The 19,897-nt window shown below is 31.8% G+C and overlaps 2 protein-coding genes across 4 annotated transcripts; both read right to left on the bottom strand.

The window, feature by feature from the left end:
• Window positions 1-6,230: 6,230 nt before the first annotated feature.
• On the bottom strand, window positions 6,231-12,794 carry LOC132748995 (uncharacterized). Of its 2 annotated transcripts, none has more exons than XM_060738657.1 (2): window positions 11,948-12,794; window positions 6,231-9,085 (listed from the first exon to the last, which is right to left on the bottom strand). In XM_060738657.1, exon 2 carries the CDS (start codon window positions 9,069-9,071, stop codon window positions 6,909-6,911), a length of 2,163 nt encoding a protein of 720 aa, XP_060594640.1. In that variant the 5' UTR covers window positions 9,072-9,085; window positions 11,948-12,794; the 3' UTR covers window positions 6,231-6,908. The 2 variants fall into 2 exon arrangements, with proteins under 2 accessions (XP_060594640.1, XP_060594639.1); XM_060738656.1 differs by lacking the exon at window positions 11,948-12,794 and adding an exon at window positions 11,477-11,900.
• A 145-nt stretch (window positions 12,795-12,939) lies between these two features.
• Window positions 12,940-19,574, bottom strand: LOC132748996 (uncharacterized). 2 transcript variants are annotated; one of them, XM_060738658.1, is made up of 2 exons: window positions 19,426-19,574; window positions 12,940-16,762 (listed from the first exon to the last, which is right to left on the bottom strand). In XM_060738658.1, exon 2 carries the CDS (start codon window positions 16,435-16,437, stop codon window positions 14,749-14,751), a length of 1,689 nt encoding a protein of 562 aa, XP_060594641.1. In that variant the 5' UTR covers window positions 16,438-16,762; window positions 19,426-19,574; the 3' UTR covers window positions 12,940-14,748. The 2 variants fall into 2 exon arrangements, with proteins under 2 accessions (XP_060594641.1, XP_060594643.1); XM_060738660.1 differs by lacking the exon at window positions 19,426-19,574 and adding an exon at window positions 17,114-17,246.
• Window positions 19,575-19,897: the final 323 nt, after the last annotated feature.

The following is a 19,897-nucleotide window of genomic DNA, read 5'->3' as shown; positions in this document are numbered from 1 at the left end:
AATATGGCCTTAAATGTCTATGACATTTGAAGGTCAAGGTCGTTCCTAAAATTAATTAATATAGCAAGTGTATAGTAAGTGTCGGTTTGTTCAAACATCAATCAAATCTTTCTATTACTAAAATAAGTAATAGCTAGTTTTAGAAAAAAATGTACCATAGATGTCGAAGTCATGGTAAGGTCAAGGTCAATTTTATCATAAGATTCCAACTTATATATATCAACGAAAAGGTAGCTATGCCAAAGAAAGTTTACGAAACATCCAATGATGCCAAGGTTGTTCAACATTAGCACAATTCAACAATTTGACAATAAATATTAAAATCATTTAATGGTCAAGGTTATACTGTAGTTGCAAAACATGACAATTTTATGTCTTGTTATGTTCAAGTCTGTATCAAATACATCAATAAGTTACCAAAATATGACACATTTTAGCAAAAAGAAATAATTTGACCTTAAAGGTTAAGGTCAATTTTAGGTAAAACTCAGCTTTTCCTACTTTAAAGTAATGTTTTTAGTGTTCTTATTTCCAATAATACAATACATCCATTCATAACAAAGTAATAGCCGTTTATAGACAATTTCACCAAAATATAAGCATTACTCTTGTAGGTCAATCAAAGAATATACGTAGATGAAGCATTGTTGATTAACTTGAGTTCATTGTTGTAGAGGCATTGGAGATGGAGGTAACGGGAATAAAACAATGACAATGGCATACATTAAGCTGATATGAAAAAGTTAGTGAATTCTTTGTTTTCACAAGGGGCGTTATGAACCGATCATCTCGGCCATAAAATATCCTATGTGCATAAAATTCAATGCCCAACAAATGGTTCGATGTAAAAATATTACAATTTGCATAGCTTCTGAAAGATAAAGGGCGAAACAATAAATATATAAGTTGATAAAGGGTTGATATGACATGTCGTTCAGTTGATAAATAACAACAACTACAACATATTTATTTCATAAGAAGGCCATCGGATTTATTTCATAAGAAGGCCATCGGCCCATAATATACAATGCAACATGAGACTAGAATCATTTTACATCCTTCGATAATAATCATACGATATACAAATAATTTGGTGTATATAAACACAGACATTACATATCGTTGTTTTACAGCTTGAATTCATTCATGGGTAAAAATCAGTTAAATTATTTCTCCCTTCATAGTATTTTAATAAGTATTATTGGCCTACTTCGTTATATTTACAACAATGGAAAAAAGCATGATATTCACAGTAAATGACACATGTTTGTTATTTAAACAATAAGTACACACGCGTTATTCTCTAGGAATGTTTATACGACTGTAGATTTCAGTACATTATGGTTTTCAGTCTAAAACAAATCAAAAACACCAGCTCTTGTTTTTTTTAGGATGCTTACAGGAAAGGTGATGAACCAAGAAAAATAACATCTAATCATCAATTTAAGTTATGGGCAACTGTAATCACAAAGCAAAGATTAAGAAGTTGACGAAACGTTATAAAGATCATTTATAAAATGATTTTGCTGTCTGCGTTTTATATTTAAGACTTCCGTTTCATTTGTATACATTTCTCTGGCGTTAGAGTAAATTGCACTGTAACAGATTGCACTCTATGTGCTTCATCTTCAGTTTGCAGTTGGCCTTCATGTTTCGTTTCCTGCAAGACAAAAGTAGCAAAACGAACACCTTGTTCGTACACCAACGAATTAAGGTTTTAAATAATTTATACACTCTCGTCCATTTGCATAATAAGAATAAGTGAAAGGAATGTCTCAAAATAAAAATGAAAAATCAATTATAGATTTAATTATCTGTTACCTAACTCACTTCTTATCTACAAGAAAATTTCAGAGATCTGTCCCCAAAACCTGTCTACAACTTGTAAAATATACAAAACTGACATATCACAGCTGCTTATCCTGTGAAGCAGTTGGTCCCTTCAAAATTATAATTATGTTTATTTTTTAAAAGGCTTTGATAATTAACCATTAATAGGTATGTCCATGGAAATGGTATGTGAAACAATTTGAATGTGTAAACAAAACACGGATTCTTGTCCGGTGTAACATTAAATTTTTGAGCACGTTTAAATTATACCCTATGGGTTTTTTTTCAATATTGAAAACTGAACCAGGGTCATTTTTCAACTTTAAGAATTGATCCTGCCAACAATTTAATTTTGATTAAAAAGTCTTTGAGAACTGATCATTCGTTAAATTTTGATCAGATAAGGGTTATTTTTACGGTAATTTAAATTTTATCAAACGTCTGTTTGTAGTCGAGAAACGCTTAGAAGAAACAGAATCTCTCACATATGTGTCATAAAAATGATTTCACAAACATAACTTAGCCGAGTCAAGGCCTATTCCTACTGCTTCGGCGAGAAAGGCAAGATAATATGTATGTTCGATACAAAAGATTAAGACAATGATTTCCAGCTGATAGGTCTATGTTGTATGAGTCCGACATGCCCATCGAGACTTCCTCACAGGCTTTTTGACCAATGATAATGGTCAATTTACTAATGGTATACTCAACTGTTGAAATTCATAAGAATGTTTGTAGCTAGCCGTGGTTTAAAGAAATATTCTCTTAACATTGTGTTTAGAACGATAATATATTTCATATTGTGTGTATAAATAAAATGATCTACTGTATACCCATAGGTATATTAATATCTTCCCGTGCCTAAAACCGATAGTTATACATTACTATGTACTCAAATAAGGTATGCATTTGGTCATAAAAGTTGTGCACTTTAATTTATGACTTGTTTTCTTGTCCTACTCAACATTTCTATTTAACCCTAAATTCATGTACACAGTCAACGGCGTCTTATCTCATGCCAGTAAATATTTTACGTCTGCTACATCAACGTCTTCGCACCTTGCTATTCACTTTCCTGTATTGACCAGGGGAATAACTGTTACTGATACCCTACACTTCTCGCAGCGGTTACTTCCCTTGATCAATAAACTCGCATTCCTACTTTATAAGAGATTTAAATAAAAGTTTGCTTCTTTAAAAAGAACCATGCGAGAGGTATTTTTGCTGCTGTAGAAGATTTGTTTAATTTGAAAATATTTGAAAAAAGACACAATGAATGGTTAAAAATTACAATTATTTAACAAAATATAATTTATTATATAAATTGAATATAAAGTATCATAATGAAAGTTTGTTTTACACCTCATTTTTTAATGTTTTGAAAGATTATATACCGGAGAAATGGATTTTTTTCTTGGCGCATTAGGGATACTTTTTCAACAAAGGGAACTAAATTTAAAATAAATGATTCTAGTCCGGAATATGTTTTTTTTAATACTGTCTCATGATCGATGTTGTCAAGTAATAGCAAGGTTTCCGATGCAGGTGAAAGAACTTACAGTTTTGTCAGAGTCTTCAGCCGATCATTCCTCAACTGTGACCAAACGTGTTGAACACTAAGGGTTCTTCATTCGAAATCACAAAGAATCGAAAAAAACATCCAACATTTTCTGTTCTAAATGCGGCACCTGCAGCAATACATTTGTTTTGCTGCCTCGGTTTCAATGCTTCATTTGTAATTTCTTTTTCCGCAAAAATTACCTTTGTATGTTGATAAATGCATTTTGCTGTTTCTTAGTTTTTTGTCTCTCCTTTTCTTTATTTTTTTTCTATATGGTGACAATAACTCTTAAATTCCATGTATGGTTTCTTGAAATTTCTTTCTATCTTTTTCTGATATAACTTTTTTCTGATATAACTTTACCTTGTTGGTTATTTTGATCTTTCTGTCTTCGTTCTGCCATGTAATCTTTATATTTTCTCAGCTAATATTTGTATTTTTATGATCACTCGGTGTTTGTCATTGAATTTTTTATGTTAGTCATTATAACAGGACTAAAAGTCAATAATAATGTGTTCACTCTAAATTTTCTTAAAAGTTTAATGGTTGATCTTGTCAAACAAAAAATCTTTTACCGTCTACTTCTGTTTTTATAAGACCATATTTGTTCTGTTTTATAAGACCATATTTCTTCTGTTTTTATAAGACCATATTAAATTGACATCATTTTGCCAATGAATAGCTAAAATAATTAAAGAATTAAATATTTACTTTTCAAAGAGCGAGTCTGACAGACACATAGATAATGATAAAAGAAAAAAAGAAGAAATAAAACAAAACGTTTACCCTGCTGGGGTTTGAACACACGCTCCTTACTTTCATTGCAGTTGACATTAATTCTAGCCTATTTGTTTACTTACCAAAGTGGAGGTAATGCATTAGGGGTGCATATGTTAAGTGAACATTTAAAATTTAAAATTGTAGTTAAAGATAGAGAGACGTTTTGTTTGTGAATACATAATATGTGATGGAGTTGCAATATTATCTTTTGAACTTTATAACATCCTTCAAAATATTTGTGTTTTGTACCCCTCACTCATTTTAGCTCGTCTATTCGATAAAAATAAGTAAGCTATTGAAGTCAGCGTCGGGGTCGGCGTAACCACTTATGCTAAAGTTTTTGTAATACCTCAAATATTTCAAAGTCCATTGAAATTCACTATCATAACCCCAACCTGTAGATAGAAGGAGGTAACTGTATCAAGCATTTTGACAGAATTATGGCTCTTTTTCAACTGAGAATTTACGTTAAAGTTTTTGTAATACCTCACATATTTTCAAAGTTCATTGACATATGGCTTTGAAACTTTGCACACATGTTCACCATCATGACCCCAACTTGAAGACAGGAGGAGGTAACTCTATTAAGCATTTGGCAGAATAATGCCAGTTTTCAACTTAGAATTTACGTTTAAGTTTGCATACCACCTCCGATATTTTCATATTCTATTGACATCTGTCTTTGAAACAAGTTGAAATTTTATACTCTTCTTTGAGAGCATTATTCTAGGACTCTCTTCAATGCCTATAACTGTAACATAGATTTAAAGAAAAAAATGCCCTTTTTATTAACTTAGACAATTTTACATTGTCAAGGCTTTTTTACTATCAAGCACTAAGAATAGTCGAGCGTTGCTGTCCTTCCTAGAGTTCTTGTTAATATGATACTGCTGTACACGATAGGAAATCAGGATTTTAAAGAATCAATTATTTGTATTAATATTATTTGTATTTGGCTTATTTAAATTGATAATAAACACTAAATTAAAAGGTAAATTGTCGGCCTCAAAACTGTTGACCTTAAAAGTAAGATAAATGTCTTGTGTAGAAAATGTAATCATACTTGAAATTTACACTAACTGACAAAATAACGATTATTTTTCAAAATAATCAAAGACACTGTGTTAGTAAACAAAAGAATTCAAATATTTGTATTTATGCATTTTGTACTAGTTGTCTGATGCAATTTACTGTGATATCTTTGATATTGTGATTTTGTAACATTTCTCTTAAAGGTTATCTTGCCTTAAGACAGGAAATCCTTGGATTAATGTACGTTGGTAAACACAAAGGAAGAGATAAATTTGTTCTCACTTGGTGTTTTGTTCTGCATAGACATTTAGATCTTCGGCTGATTAATCAAGCCGAACGCTTTATTTGGTCTTCATTAGACTAGTATTATGTCATCGGTCCTAATAGTTGTCTCTAATTAGATAATATTCGTGTAAACTATTATAAAACTCTAAGTACATAGTAGATGAGAATATGCTGTTTGTTATCAACTTATAATATGAGTATGTATTCTATACAACGGATATTTTCGAGGAAATTGTGTTGTTATTATAGGTATAATGATATAGATTTCATCAGTAATTAATTTGTGTATGTAGATCTATTTAAAAAGTTGGTAAGTGTTACAAGAAGAAGTAACACGTGACCGTTGGTCAAAACTAGCAACGTATGCCAAGGTGGTTGCAAAAGTGTAAGACATAGCAGTGACTGATCATATATACACCGCTGTGTCAAGCACTGGGTCTGCCTTTCAAGCCGACACCTCCTGTTTGGGGCTCTCTCTTCCTTTTCGTTCCTACCTAGCTTGTAGGGTCACTCCCCTCGGATTCAGTGATGACATTGGCAGCTGACTCTTTGGTACATGTTCTGGTCTTTATTTATTCTGCAATCTCTAGTTCTTCAAATCTTCTGCCAATGCCCTGTGCCTTCTCAAAGACGTGCACGTACCAAGGGAAGAGAGAAGTGAATAGAAATCTACTGATCAATATGCATGATATACTAGTTAAAAATAAAACGTTACTATATAAATTAGTTATAATAATTGTCGTTGTATTTTCTCAGTGTATATTTTAATAACTCAGACATCAACATAAAATATAAAAACATGAACGAAATAAATACAATGTATATTAGTAATAGAAAGATAAATAATTCATCGAACATAGAGCTGGACTCTTTGTCAGCAATTTTGTTTTTTAATCAGCTTAGTTAATATTGAATTACTTCTTTTATTTAAACTGTATTAAAAAGTTTAAATTGTTTTTCAAAATCATTTAAGCTTTGTAAACACTCGAATCATTGTGATCTCTTCACTAACCTTCTTTATTGAGGAAACAACTTGACATGAACAATTTATCTAATATCTTAAAAAAGATTTAAGTATTATTCATTTCACTATAATTGTATTCTATCATTAATGTTCATATATACAGTACAACATACAATGTTATTATACAACAACTCTCATATCCCTAGCACCGGCGTATTCAATCCTCAATGTATTTGAAACATCACGTCGAACCAGAAAAAATATAACAATATAACAACAATGAGAGAAACGAAAAAGTGCAACATTTTACATCAGTGTCGCTGTGACTGAAGAAATGTTTTCATATGTTATGTAATCATTGTCTTTACAGCAATATCATTTTGATGCTGTGATTTTAATAAATCGCAAATACTATCTATATATTTCAAGCTACCTAGGAATGATTAGTAAACTCTTTTATAGGGTTTGTTTCGCGAGAATATTAATAAAATCAGCAAGATCGTTGTCTGGGTTGCAGTGAGCCAAAATGGATCTTACACTCTCTATAACATTCCCAATGTCAATGCAGTCATGTAGAAAAAGTTTTTTTCCATAAATTTGACTACGCCGAACACCGTCATGGGAAGTCTTGTCTTGTTTATCTATCACTTTTTGCTTTATAAGGGACGCTTTAAGATCACTGTTTCCATCACACATCACTGTTACCATATCTTCAATGCTGCCATCTAACCAAAAAATGATATGGTTTGATTGCATTAGTGAGTTTCTGATAACTTTCCATTCGGCCTGTGATCTTGACTTTGCTGCTTCCCTTTCATGTATCCTAATGTCTTTTGGTTTATTTTTTCCAAGTATACCCGGAACAGCATCCCGATCTACAACAACTAAATAATCCAGCTTAAGATTGTCAGCTACTATTGTATAAAACTCACGATTGTCCTTACTGTTCATTTTAATTAACGTATAATCCATCAGACACTCCTTCAGCTGATTGTTTGCTGCGACAACATTATCTGCATTTAACAGTTTTGAGGTGATACTACTTTCCCCAGCCAGAATTTGACTCTTAAGTTCTTCGAGAAAAAGTTGTTCAGAGTCACCTTCATAAAACAAAGCTTTCTTTGCAAATAAAATGTCTGGCACATGATGCGATGTTAATAATCTCATTGTCTTCATATTAACATCTTTTTCGTCCCCAAGTATAGACTTGCAGGATATTATTTGATTTTCTTTTCCGCTGTGCCTAAAAACGAATATGTCAGGTACTGTCCATGGTGTAACAAACCCTTTCTGGTGTGTTGTTAGTATTACTCTTTTGTTGTTTTTCTCTTCTTTCATTATTTGAATCATTCTTTGCATAAATTGTGGGTGCATTCCTCTGTCTGGCTCCTCAAGCAATATGGTCTTGAATTTCCTACTTGAAATAAGGATAGAGAATGCCTTTGCTTCTAAAATTCCTTCTGGTGTTTTTAGCAAAGCAAACTCACCCTCTGATAAATGGATCTTGTCATCATTGTCTAACTTGAAATTGTAGTCATCAGACTCTTTCAATAGTAACTGTCTGAAATACTTTTGTTCCTTGTCCTTGTCAAACTCTTCGCCGTTTTTTAAGAAATATTTTATTATTTCACATCTCTGTTCAGCTTCTTTGTAATTTATCTCCCGTTTCCGTATATCGATACGATTACTTTTAGACCACTGTAAAGGACCAATTGAACGCAGGGGAAATGTAAATACAAACTGCTCTGTTAATGAGCACAATAATGTTTCTAATTCTTCTGGAGCTGTTTTTGGGACATTGTGAAGGTTTCCAAATATCGACTTGATGGAAGTATCTATATCGTTTTCGTTGGGATTTTGTTTTGACAAAGTTTTGTTGAATTGATGATCGTTGGATGGCATGTAACTTTCAGAAACGGCGAGCAGGTCTGCTTCCCCATTAGAATTTATTGATTGATCAATTAAATTAATCAATATTGTATTATCTTTTAATGAGGCAAACTTATAATACCGACATCTGCTACTTCCTGTTGCATTCTTTCTAGGTAAAAGTCTTTGAGATTCTAAAGACGGAATAAAATCATTGCTCTTCATTTTTTCTGCCATGTTTTCAGACTTACGCGTTTCTATGCTTGGAACTCTTTGTCGTTTTACTTGTTGGATTGCCAATTCTTCCTCAACATTTAGTTTTCTGCGTCCAGTTGGACTTCTTTTGTCTTCGTCAACACTCATCTTCCTATGTCCAATGTGCTTTCCTTCTATTTCAGATTCGTCTGAATAATGTTCAGCTTCCATCATTTCTTCGGTATTACGTCTTTGCATTTCTGTACTTTGCTCCGTATCTCCAGGTATAGACACGATACCGAATATTACATTTTTCTTATTTTTTGAAATAACAGCTTCAACATTGCAAATGAAATAAGAAATCTCATTTGGATTATACACTGAGGAAAATGATGTACTCAGGTTCAATTCCAAACACCGCCTGATACCTTCTAAAACGGAACTTTTGCCTGAACCATTTTCCCCGATAAGGATAAAAGGCCCATCACTTGAAAAGTCCATCCTCTGATGTTCTTTAAACTTCACGAAGTTCTTAAAACAGACAGACCGAAGCATACTTAGTTGAAGTTCTGAAGTGACAAGATAGATTAACATGAATAATACTGATAATTACAGGTAAATTTTGTTTGAATTCTATTTTATTTTCTATTTTTATGCAATTTTTCTTCTAGGAAAAGATCAACATCAAAAAGGAAGTCTGAATATGTCAAGAAGTCAAAATAGATCAATCTTTGTATTTGATATAAATATAGGAGACACATTTTGAATTTTTGAATATAATCCGTGTAAAAGAAGTTTCCTATTTAAAATATAATGTACGGAATGTATATTTTGTTACTCTATCGGATTTCTTCTATACTTAGCAATAGAATCTATTGTTTTATCATTGCTCACGGCAAATCACAAAGAGAAACACACGAAGAACGTTTAGAATACAAACAATTTACTGTCAAGATAAAGTCAAGATTTACACAAAATTTAAAATGTATATTGAAACATGTGGCGTCAAAGCCTGGTAAGAATTATATACTTAAAATAAGTGATAAGTGATTTGTCCTGACTATGATGGGTCTGGTGGAACGAGTGTCTTAGTTCTAGGGAGGCCAAGCTTTTAAAGGCCTATTAAGCCAAAAATGATATATAAATACCACTTATCAAATACTTTTTATATTGAAAACCTTTCAGGAAAAGTACTTATTGACCCTGTGCCACCTTTAACTTCTTTTACTATATGGCGATAAGTACAGTAGTTATTATCTACGAAAGTCAAAATACCGATTTGTTTAAGATTTGCTATACTACTGACAAGCTATGTCACATTCAGTGACACTTATTCCCCGTTACGAGAATCTAATATATATCAAATCAATTATCTAAATGTAATTTAACAAAGATTTGTCCTCTTTGAAGATTAAGAATACTGTGCCATAAAGATAAAAAGTGTATGTTAATATATACATGTATGTCTTTTATCCGTGAAACAGTTATAATAACTTCGGTTATGAATATCGGTGCATATTTTATAGAGTTTTTTATTTTGATCCAATACAGCATCTCGGAGGCATAGTTTACTTACTTGCACATTCATTTATTTTACGAATGACGTATATTGAAGTATTACTGTGTATTGTCTTAGTAAAACAATTTTAATGTGATGATTCGATACTAAATCTAGTTTGTTTGTTTGTTTTTGTTTTTTTTTTTTTTTATCAAATTTAGACAATATTCAGACAATATTAAGAGAAACTTTAAGACAAAGTTTCCGTGAAAACACCGGAAAATAAATAATGTTACGACAACTATAAAAAAGACGGAACTTTATTAAATTTCTTTGATAAATTTTCCTGTTTAAGCTTAATTGTTCAAGTACCATCAAATCTTTTTATTACATTAATGAAATGCAATTACCTTTGAGCTTTAGCCTAATCTTTCCCAAGTATTTTTAGAAATATTTCATATTCTTTCCCTCATAGATATGAATGCACAGTCGATTATTCCCTGCGGTCTGGAGACCACAGGTATTTGGTACGCGTTTAACTTTTGAGCATGGAGGAGCGCGTGACCTGTTTTCGGTACATGGAGGAGCATGTGATCTGTAAACGTACATGATTGGTTAATTGACCTTTTCGAAAACCTAGCTAAATACCGTTTGCCGGTACGTTACGGATTTACCTCTAGAGAACACCTAATTAACAACAACAAAAAACTATTACGTGATATTTCAAATTTTCTATAATTATTTTACCGTTTAAAGCGGAAAAACTTGAATGATGTGTTTGAAAATTATCAATGTTTCTTTAATATCTATCTCAAATGTTACAAACAATAAATTGTTTATACTGAAAATCTACAAAATTAAAATATTCGTAGTGGCATCTGCCATACTAAATAGAGATATTTTCTGCGTAAACTTGTGTGTTTACTTTATTTTTTTGCTCGGAATTATTCAGAAAATGGTATTTAATCATTTTCTTAAAAAGACATAATTGTTTTATGTTCGACCTTCTCCGGTCTCAGGTCTTCAACGGTCACCAGTTTCCAAAGACCTTCTTCTGTATTGATCGATTATTGTCAACTTTATTCCTGGTACAAACGTTTATTAATCCTCCAAACAATGTTGAAAATAGTTAAATGAAATATCTTTATATCATTAAAAATGTTCCCCGCAGGAAACCATTTTACTTGTATTATACTGTAAACCATAGTAAGCAGTTCATGACTTGCCGCTGGTCTAAAACGGGTTAACGTTGGAATATGATCTTAAATATGATGACAACAATAGAATCGATATTGAATGCGTCACGTCAATTAAAATTCATTAATCTACTTGTAAAACAAACCTGTCAATATAAAGCAGCTTTAAAATATCTTACATTACCTACAATATTGAATTAAATGCAAATCCGATATTCAATAAACAAATCTAAATCAATATGAATAAATTGATGAGTAATACTTACGAATCTAAAATCCCGATGTGTTTTGAATAATAAAAGAGCAGCACTGCCTTGAATGTATTTTAGCATTTGTTTCAGTATAATGGTACGCCAAATGCAAGGCAATATTGGTTTTTACCCAAAGCGCTTGTACGAAAGGTTTATAGATGTTTTCCACGGCGCATACCAAATCCATAATGTTCTGATAAATATCTGATATAATCGATTCGTTGTTACCTTGGAAACACACTACACTTTAGCCAATATTCCAGGTAGATTCTAATAAACATTCAGGAGGCTAAGTCAATTAAAGTACAAAAGTAATATTCAGTAATACCAAATCAGAATATTTATGTTAGATCTTGTTTTAAGTTTTTATTTTGCTTATTTACCTTGTATCATATTGAATTTCATGTATCAACTGATAGCAAAACATGTACATAGCATTTATGAAGCTATCATAGTAAATTATTAATAGAGCTTGTATACTTATACTTATCGTTCTGGATTAATCAAGACTATCTTTCAGTACGCCATTAATAACAATGCACTCTCCTAAAATAATACGCACACACATACAAAAAAAAATCGGTATTAAAATGTTCAATAAATTTTACTCTGTTCAATGAGTTACCATAAAGTCTTTGTTTACTTTAGTACACTTCACTTCACAAGCAAAACGGATCAAGGTACAATATTTTTATATATTTACCTATTTGAACAGCTCTTAAGTCAATGTAGAAATATAACTAAATAAACAGTGTTATCAAATAAATGAAGAGATAAGATTGAAGGACACGTATTTATAGTGCTTGTTTAATTCCTGTCAATACCTGCTTTTTGCCCTTTCTTTAGATAAGATTTTGCTATTCAGCTGCGACGAAGATTTATTTATCTTTTCATGTTAAATATCATAATTTGTAATGGTACAAAATAAAAAACGAATTATACATTTCTCCACAAATTAAGCTGGAAGGTTGCCATATTAATTGTCTTTACAAAGTCTGTCTGACTTAAAATCCAGCAAATTAAACAAACTGTGCAGTCTTTTTAACTTTTTAAGATTTGAAGACAAAATTCGAAGCTTTTGACAGAAACTGATGAACTAAAGTGATAATTGTGTGGTCTTAATAGCTGTGCCTAAATGTATGTATAATTTATGTAACACACGAGAATGCGCTTTTCCTAGTATTAAGATATTCGAAGATTCATGCATTTTTGTATGCCAGGTCATATTGTAAAATTGCGGAAAAAAATTATTATAATGTTATAAACATTCTATACAAAATATTCTATTGTATATACTATTCTATGTTACAAGCAAATATATCCATTACTTTTGATTTAACTTAGTTTATACAGAACTTGCAATCGCAACTTTTCGGCCCTTTCAATATAGTATGAATTACACAGAACGGATACGGTATTTCGGTCTAACCTACGCTAAGAAACTAGACATGTAAACAAATAATAATTTAATGCTGGGAGATGTTGACAAGTTTATTTCCAATATATTAAGTAATTGCCCACCTAAATAAGTGAATTTATAGATACAGAAGCAAACAAATACATTATGTGTATATGTATTATAATGGTTGTAGAAAGCGAAAGTACAAAATGTCAACCTGTTGACAATTAGTCGGATTTGTTTTAAATTGTACATCACTTGGCATATTTAAACTAAAAATGGTTGTCAGACATATTTTCAATCATAATTGTACCGAAACAGACTAACTTTTTTTTTGGATGTCAATTATGTACATTCGTTATTACACTCTCTCCTGAAACCACGTTCACTCCGTATTATTTCCGAGGTTATTATAGATAACAGCCGAGGACGTTCGGATTGCAGAATTTATTTTAGTTCGATTTGTTTCGGAAGCTATCAGCTTATAGAAACACTTTCAAATCCGTTCCTGGAACTAACCAGTACTATGCAATAAGTTTAAAGTTTCTTGCTCAAGGAAACAACCTGCTGACGTGGATTGAACCCACGCAGCCAGTTATCTTTAAGATAACTATTCCGAAGAGTCAACCTCTCGACCTCACCGATTAAGTAATTTTGGACCAATACTCAAAAAAAAATTGATGATGATACAGTGCAGCTAGTAAGTAATTATTTTAAATAGGTTATGAATATCAGATCTTTTTATCAGTAACAATACATCACTTGCATATGTTACTAATATAATTTTTATAATAGACAATGGCTGGTTGAAAACTTGTCAAAAGCATTCATTTAAAACTTTGCATGTTCTGAAAAATATGATAAAAGAAACATTTTATGCGTATATAATGATCTATTTCGTTTTTAAATTATCTTCCCTTTATTTATTTATTTATTTTGTATTTACATGTATTTATTCATTGGTTTTTATGCTTTTTACAATTAAGGAGCAAATACAGAAAGGTAGTTAGCCAGTCTATCATTCTGTTTGATTTGTTTACTTTAACCAAACATTTTTGGTTTAATTTTAGCTGTCACAGTCCAATAAAGTAGAAAAACAATAAATTAATGTAACGTAAATATCACAAATACAACAAGAATTAATGTCGTGATAAAACGATCTTCAGGGACAGGAAATATAACATCTTTGATTGAATCTACATGGAGTCTTTAGACAGCCGGAATAAAGACAAAAATAAGGGGAGCGGTGGCCTAGTGGTTAATGTGTCTGCCTTTCTACCCAGAGATCATGGGTTCGAGTCCTATTCGGGCACGACCATGTTTCTTCATATGACACCAGTTTGGTTGGATCCAGGAAGCGGATTGGAAAGTGATTGGTATAAGTTGCAAGAACTTGTTTCACAATCGCGCTAAAATACATATGTTTAAACCAAGACAGAAATAACAATGGTAAATATACTCAAAACAGAATACTTTAGAGATCGGCTAATACTTTTAAATAAACTATTTCTGGTGTGTACGTGTACGAATAGTGCAGTATAACACTGCAACAATTTGTTCCAAGCTCAATTTGATTTATTCAATCTATTCGTTATGCTTAAGAATGGTTGCACCTTTCGTTATCTTTTTTAAACCATTCAATTCTACAAGGTTATTTTCTGGTGTGTACGTGTACGAATAGTGCAGTATAACACTGCAACAATTTGTTCCAAGCTCAATTTGATTTATTCAATCTATTCGTTATGCTTAAGAATGGTTGCACCTTTCGTTATCTTTTTTAAACCATTCAATTCTACAAGGTTAATCTTCTACTTTTTGGTTTCATTTTTTGGTCAGGAATCACATTTTATAGGCTTATGAACAGTCCAATTGAGAAAGGTAACTACATTTACATTTTGATAAATGCAGCAAGGTCGTCATTTGGCTTGCAGTGTTCGAGTAAAAGTCTAACGCTCATTGTAATATTACTACATGTAATACGTTCATCAAGGAAAAGTTTGCCCTTGCCCTTGCGTTTTTTGATGTCAAAAGTTCCCTTAGGCTTAGTACTATCAAAAGTAATCACATTCTGTTGAACAAGATCTTTTGCAAGTTTATCGTCGGCTTTACACATTTCAATCACCATTTTCTCAAGGTCGCCATCTTTCCAATAAAAGATTTGTCCATGTTTCACTTGTTCACTTTTATCCTTGTCCAAAAGGAACAGATGATTTAACTGAAGCTTGTCAGATATTGCATGATAAAATTCACTTAGACCTTCACCATTCAATTTGATAAAAGTATATTCCATCATACAGCTCTTCAACTTTTTGCATTCTTCTTCATCTCCATTGAACAACTTTGAAGTGATACTACATTCACTAGTCAGAATCTGACGTTTAAGTTCTCCGAGAAAAAGTTTCTCCGATTCACCTTCATAAAATAAAACTTTCCTTGCAAAGAAAATATCCGATATATGCTGTGATGTTGCTAATCTCATATCCTTCATACTGGCATCCTTTTTTTCACCTAAAAGCTGCTTGCCAGATATGATACGATGCTTTGTTTCAGAACGTCTAAAGATGAATGTGTCTGAAACAGTCCAAGGTGATATAAACTCTTTCTGGTGTGTAGTAAGTATAACACGTTTGTTGCCCTTTTCTTGATTCATTATCTGTATCATTCTGGCCACGAGCTGTGGATGCATTCCTCGGTCAGGCTCCTCAAGCAAAATAGTCTTGTATTGCTTGCTTGATAACAGGATAGAAAATGTCTTCGCCTCTAAGATTCCTTCTGGCGTTTTAAGAAGAGCAAATTTACCTTTTGGTAAATCGATCTTGCCATCCTTGCCCAGTTTAAAGTCGTAATCTTTAATCTGAGTTAATTGTTTAAAAATGTGTTCCTCTTTTTCCTTGTTGAAAATTTCGCCTTTGTCTTCTAAGAAATATTTCATAATTTCACATCTAGTCTCTGCTTCTCTGTAATTGTCGTCTCGAAATTCGCCAGCGATGCGTTTACTTTTAGACCATTGTAAAGGCCCAATTGAACGTAAAGGGAATGTAAACACAATTTCTTCCGTTAAAATATTCAATATTGACTCTAATTCATTGATACTTTCTACTGGTCGATCTTCCATACTTCTAAATTCTGTGTATATGTACTTGTCTACATCTTTGCTGTCCGACTTTTGTTTTAAAATCGAGTCGACGAAAAGCTTTTTTAGACTGTCAGTGTCCTGTTCAATATAACATTGTAAAACTTCTAGTCTCTTCTTATCTTCGGATTCTTCAACTGAGTTGATAAATATTGACTGTTCATCGGAACACTTCATGGCAAATTTATAGTAATTTGCACTTTCTAAATCATTTCTTCCCTTCACATCTTCCCCAAATGATGTCTTTTGCAGCTCAACATCTCTCTTTGCTGCGGGTCCTGGAATATTTAGAGGATTATCTCCACTTGAAGTTCTTTGTCGTTTTAATTGCTGACTAGTTGATTCCATGTCAGTACTTAAATCAGGTTCAGTTTGTTTTCTTTTTTGATCATCTTGGACATCTTCATTTTCCAACTTTTCGTCAGAGCTTTGCACTGTGAGCATAATTTCATCACTTTCGTTCTTGCATCGATTTGTCAATGGAAGTCTTACAATCCCAGAAATAATATTTTCATTACTTCCTGACAATACTGTTTCAAAATTGCAAATGAAATAAGACGGAAAGTTTTCATCAAAAACTGAAGAAATTGATGTACTGTACTCTAACTTTAAACACCGTCTAATGCCTTCAAAAACTGAGCTTTTACCTGTACAATTTTCACCTATAAATATGAAAGGTCCTTTCCCCGAAAAAAATCCATCACTTGATACTCTTTAAATTTCACAAAGTTCTTGAAACATACTGACCGCAACATGGTTAAACTAAAATCTGAAATGAAAAAGATAACGAATTACACTGAAAGCATTTTTCTAGTTACGAATTATCTGATGTTAAAAAAAGAAGCTCAACTTATTGTATAATAAGTTATAGGTCTCTATTAAAGCCCCACTCCACTGACGATTTTTTGTATAACGAGCTAGTAATATCTTTCTGAGATTTAATTTAAGTCTAAACCAATAACTTGTGTGCAAATTTTCAGAGCATTCTCTCACCCTTTTTTCGGACTTAGAATTTTTAATGTGCGAAATGACCCAAAAATGAAAGCTTTTGAAAATGCTCTTTAATCAAATCGGACTGAAAATCCCACATCCTTTCAATTTTCAATTTAATTCTGAGTACCTTTCTTATTATCCTTTGCACATTTTCCAATTTTAAGTCCTTCACTTGATTTTTGTTAAAATGTTTCAAACTATATGTTTCTAGGTTTTGTAATCTTAGTGTAGCTCCTTTAAACCAAATGTAGCTATCTATGTTGGTTTGTTTAATTTGATAATGATTAATTTTTTCAACCACACATTTTTCCATTTCGAGAGGACACTTAACTTCCCGTCTAGTTATGTATATTTTCCTTACGAGTTTTGGAAACATATCATTTGGGCGAGGACACAAATTATAACAATGTACGTAATCTTTTAAAACACTTTCATAAGTACCCTACCTTGCCTTAAATGATGCAAAGTCGCCATATGACCTCTACTATGTTGGTGCGACTTTAAACTCAACCAAAAGTATAGATATATATTCTACACTTTATAAATTAAATTTATAAGTAAAGGGCCTTCAGCATTTGAACCACGTACTGTATCAATAGCAATCATCAACACATCTAATCCTATCATTTTGGTCTCGTTTCAAGTCAGGCTTATTTTTATCAACCTATGTAGTCTCGTTTTCATTTTCAATGTCCAAAATATCGGTATAAAATGCATATCGTACTCCATCTAGCCTTGTTTTCATGTCTAAAAATGCATATCAAATCCTTTTATACTTGAAGAACGAAGTTCTGACAAAATGTCAAAATATCATGGTGTGAAATAAAGAGGTTTCTATACATTGTTGATAACAATATTCATTCTAATGGACTAGTGCACAGTGGCAAAACCTATATCAAACTTGGCCTGTGCCTGCTACAACATACATTTGACAGCCATGTACCTGTCCAACAGAATTCAGTTTTGCAATGTATAATAACCTCATAATTTAACAATGTACCGTCAAAAAAAAACGTAAGATGAACATAGTTGATAGTTATTTCTATTCTCTATGTCTAACTCAGTTTTGTCATGAATCAATAACAACATGATGTGCTTTAACAGTATGGAAATAAAACTTAACTAGGACCTAACACAAAGTAGCTTACATAAAGAAATTAAACTTTATGGTGGAAATTTATTGACTCTAAGATAACATATATAACTCTATAACCTTATCTTTGTTAACCTACACTGAATGCTATACATGCATATTGTTTCGATATGGTTTTATCGCTTCTTACAATTAGCCAAAATAAATCCTCACAAGTTTGCGTATAACCTTAGGACAAACTTTTAAGGGTTATAAAATGACTTTTAGTAATATTTTGTCATACAGATATATAAAGTATATAAATAGGTTTTAGAAGTCTCATATTTCTTAAAACTATATATTTGTAACAGTGTATAAAACGGAAGTAAATAGTTTGATTTAAATTTAAAAATGAAAATATGTTTAATTATGGAACACGAGGGATGATATACAAAGCTAGGTTGTTCACTGACGCTGATTCCGTCGTACATGACGGGGTTTATTTACTTGTATTGTTTTTCTGATTTCTTTTAAACAGGCAGAAACAAAAAATTACTCATAAAGGTTTGGGTAAGAATTCACCATGAATGATTTTTAAAAGACGAACACTATTTCTTTACCTATTTAATTTGACGACTGATATTAAATGCTGGGAACTGAAATCCAGTTTAACAATATTGATTGATTGATTGATTGATTGATTGATTGACTTGGTTGACTTGATTGATTTGATTTGATTGGTTGATTGATGTATCAGACTTTAAGCCACATTGAGGTTGTAAAGGGCATATGGTGACTTTCCAGTTTTTGCTGTCGGTGAAAGTCCTAAGATACATTATTTCAGGCATAAACGGTTGGAAAGCTTCCTCACTTAAATGAACCTCAGGCGGGATTCAATCCAAGTTAAGGGCAAAATTTAGATATCGAAAATAAATTTTCAATACGAATTACATTTCGCATCCGAAAATATACATTTTGTCACAATTTAAGTAGCATTTTCTTTAATATCCAATAAAATCAAATCATCTCTTTTACGTGATTGTCGTTCATTATCTGATTTAACTGATATCAGGACCAAAAACTTCTGCAAAAATACGCGTTATTGTTCAGTGTTGCCTGTAAAACTGTTTCCTGCAGTCCATTCTCTCTCGAAAACAAACTCATTATTTATTTTATTCTTATTATTGTTTGGCAAGTGTATCGTAATTGCTATGTTACATTTATAATTATAGTACATTAAGCGATTATTATTTTTTTTTTGCGATTTCTTCCAATAGCAATTCCTAACCCTTATTGGAAATTGCACATAGCAAGCAACACACAAATTTAATAATGTGATAAAACGGAAATAAAACTAGTACTTATACTATGTTCAATGGATTTATCATGAATTATCACAAAGTAACTGAAAGAAATTAATTGTACTATACAAATTTATATACACTATACTATAATTCATAAACAGCCTTATCTATGTTTACTTATGATATAGAAGCATAATGCATGCACTAAGTTTTCAATACAGTTTAACAGTTTTATCTCTCAATCGATAATGAGACAGACATGTATTGATTTGCAAGTCCATACAATGCAATTTGAACTACTTGTTTTCCGAATTTATCATAAAAGGTATCAAAATATATGAAGAACTAGTTTTTGCATAAATTATAAACTACTATTTTCAGTGATTTTAACGAAAATTAGTCACACTGAGTACAGGCATAATATTTTGATGAAATTTGATGACCAGCAATTTTTTTAATGCGTTTATTTAAGGTCGCCGCCGGAAAGCCCATATGGGCGACCGTACACTCAAGTCGGGCCATCCTAGAGCGTCCC

This window comes from Ruditapes philippinarum, unplaced genomic scaffold (genome assembly GCF_026571515.1).
Source record: "Ruditapes philippinarum isolate M1 unplaced genomic scaffold, ASM2657151v2 ctg11884_1_1_1_1, whole genome shotgun sequence".
Classification (NCBI taxonomy): Eukaryota; Metazoa; Mollusca; class Bivalvia; order Venerida; family Veneridae; genus Ruditapes; species Ruditapes philippinarum.
This window is presented reverse-complemented; position numbering and strand designations above follow the sequence as displayed.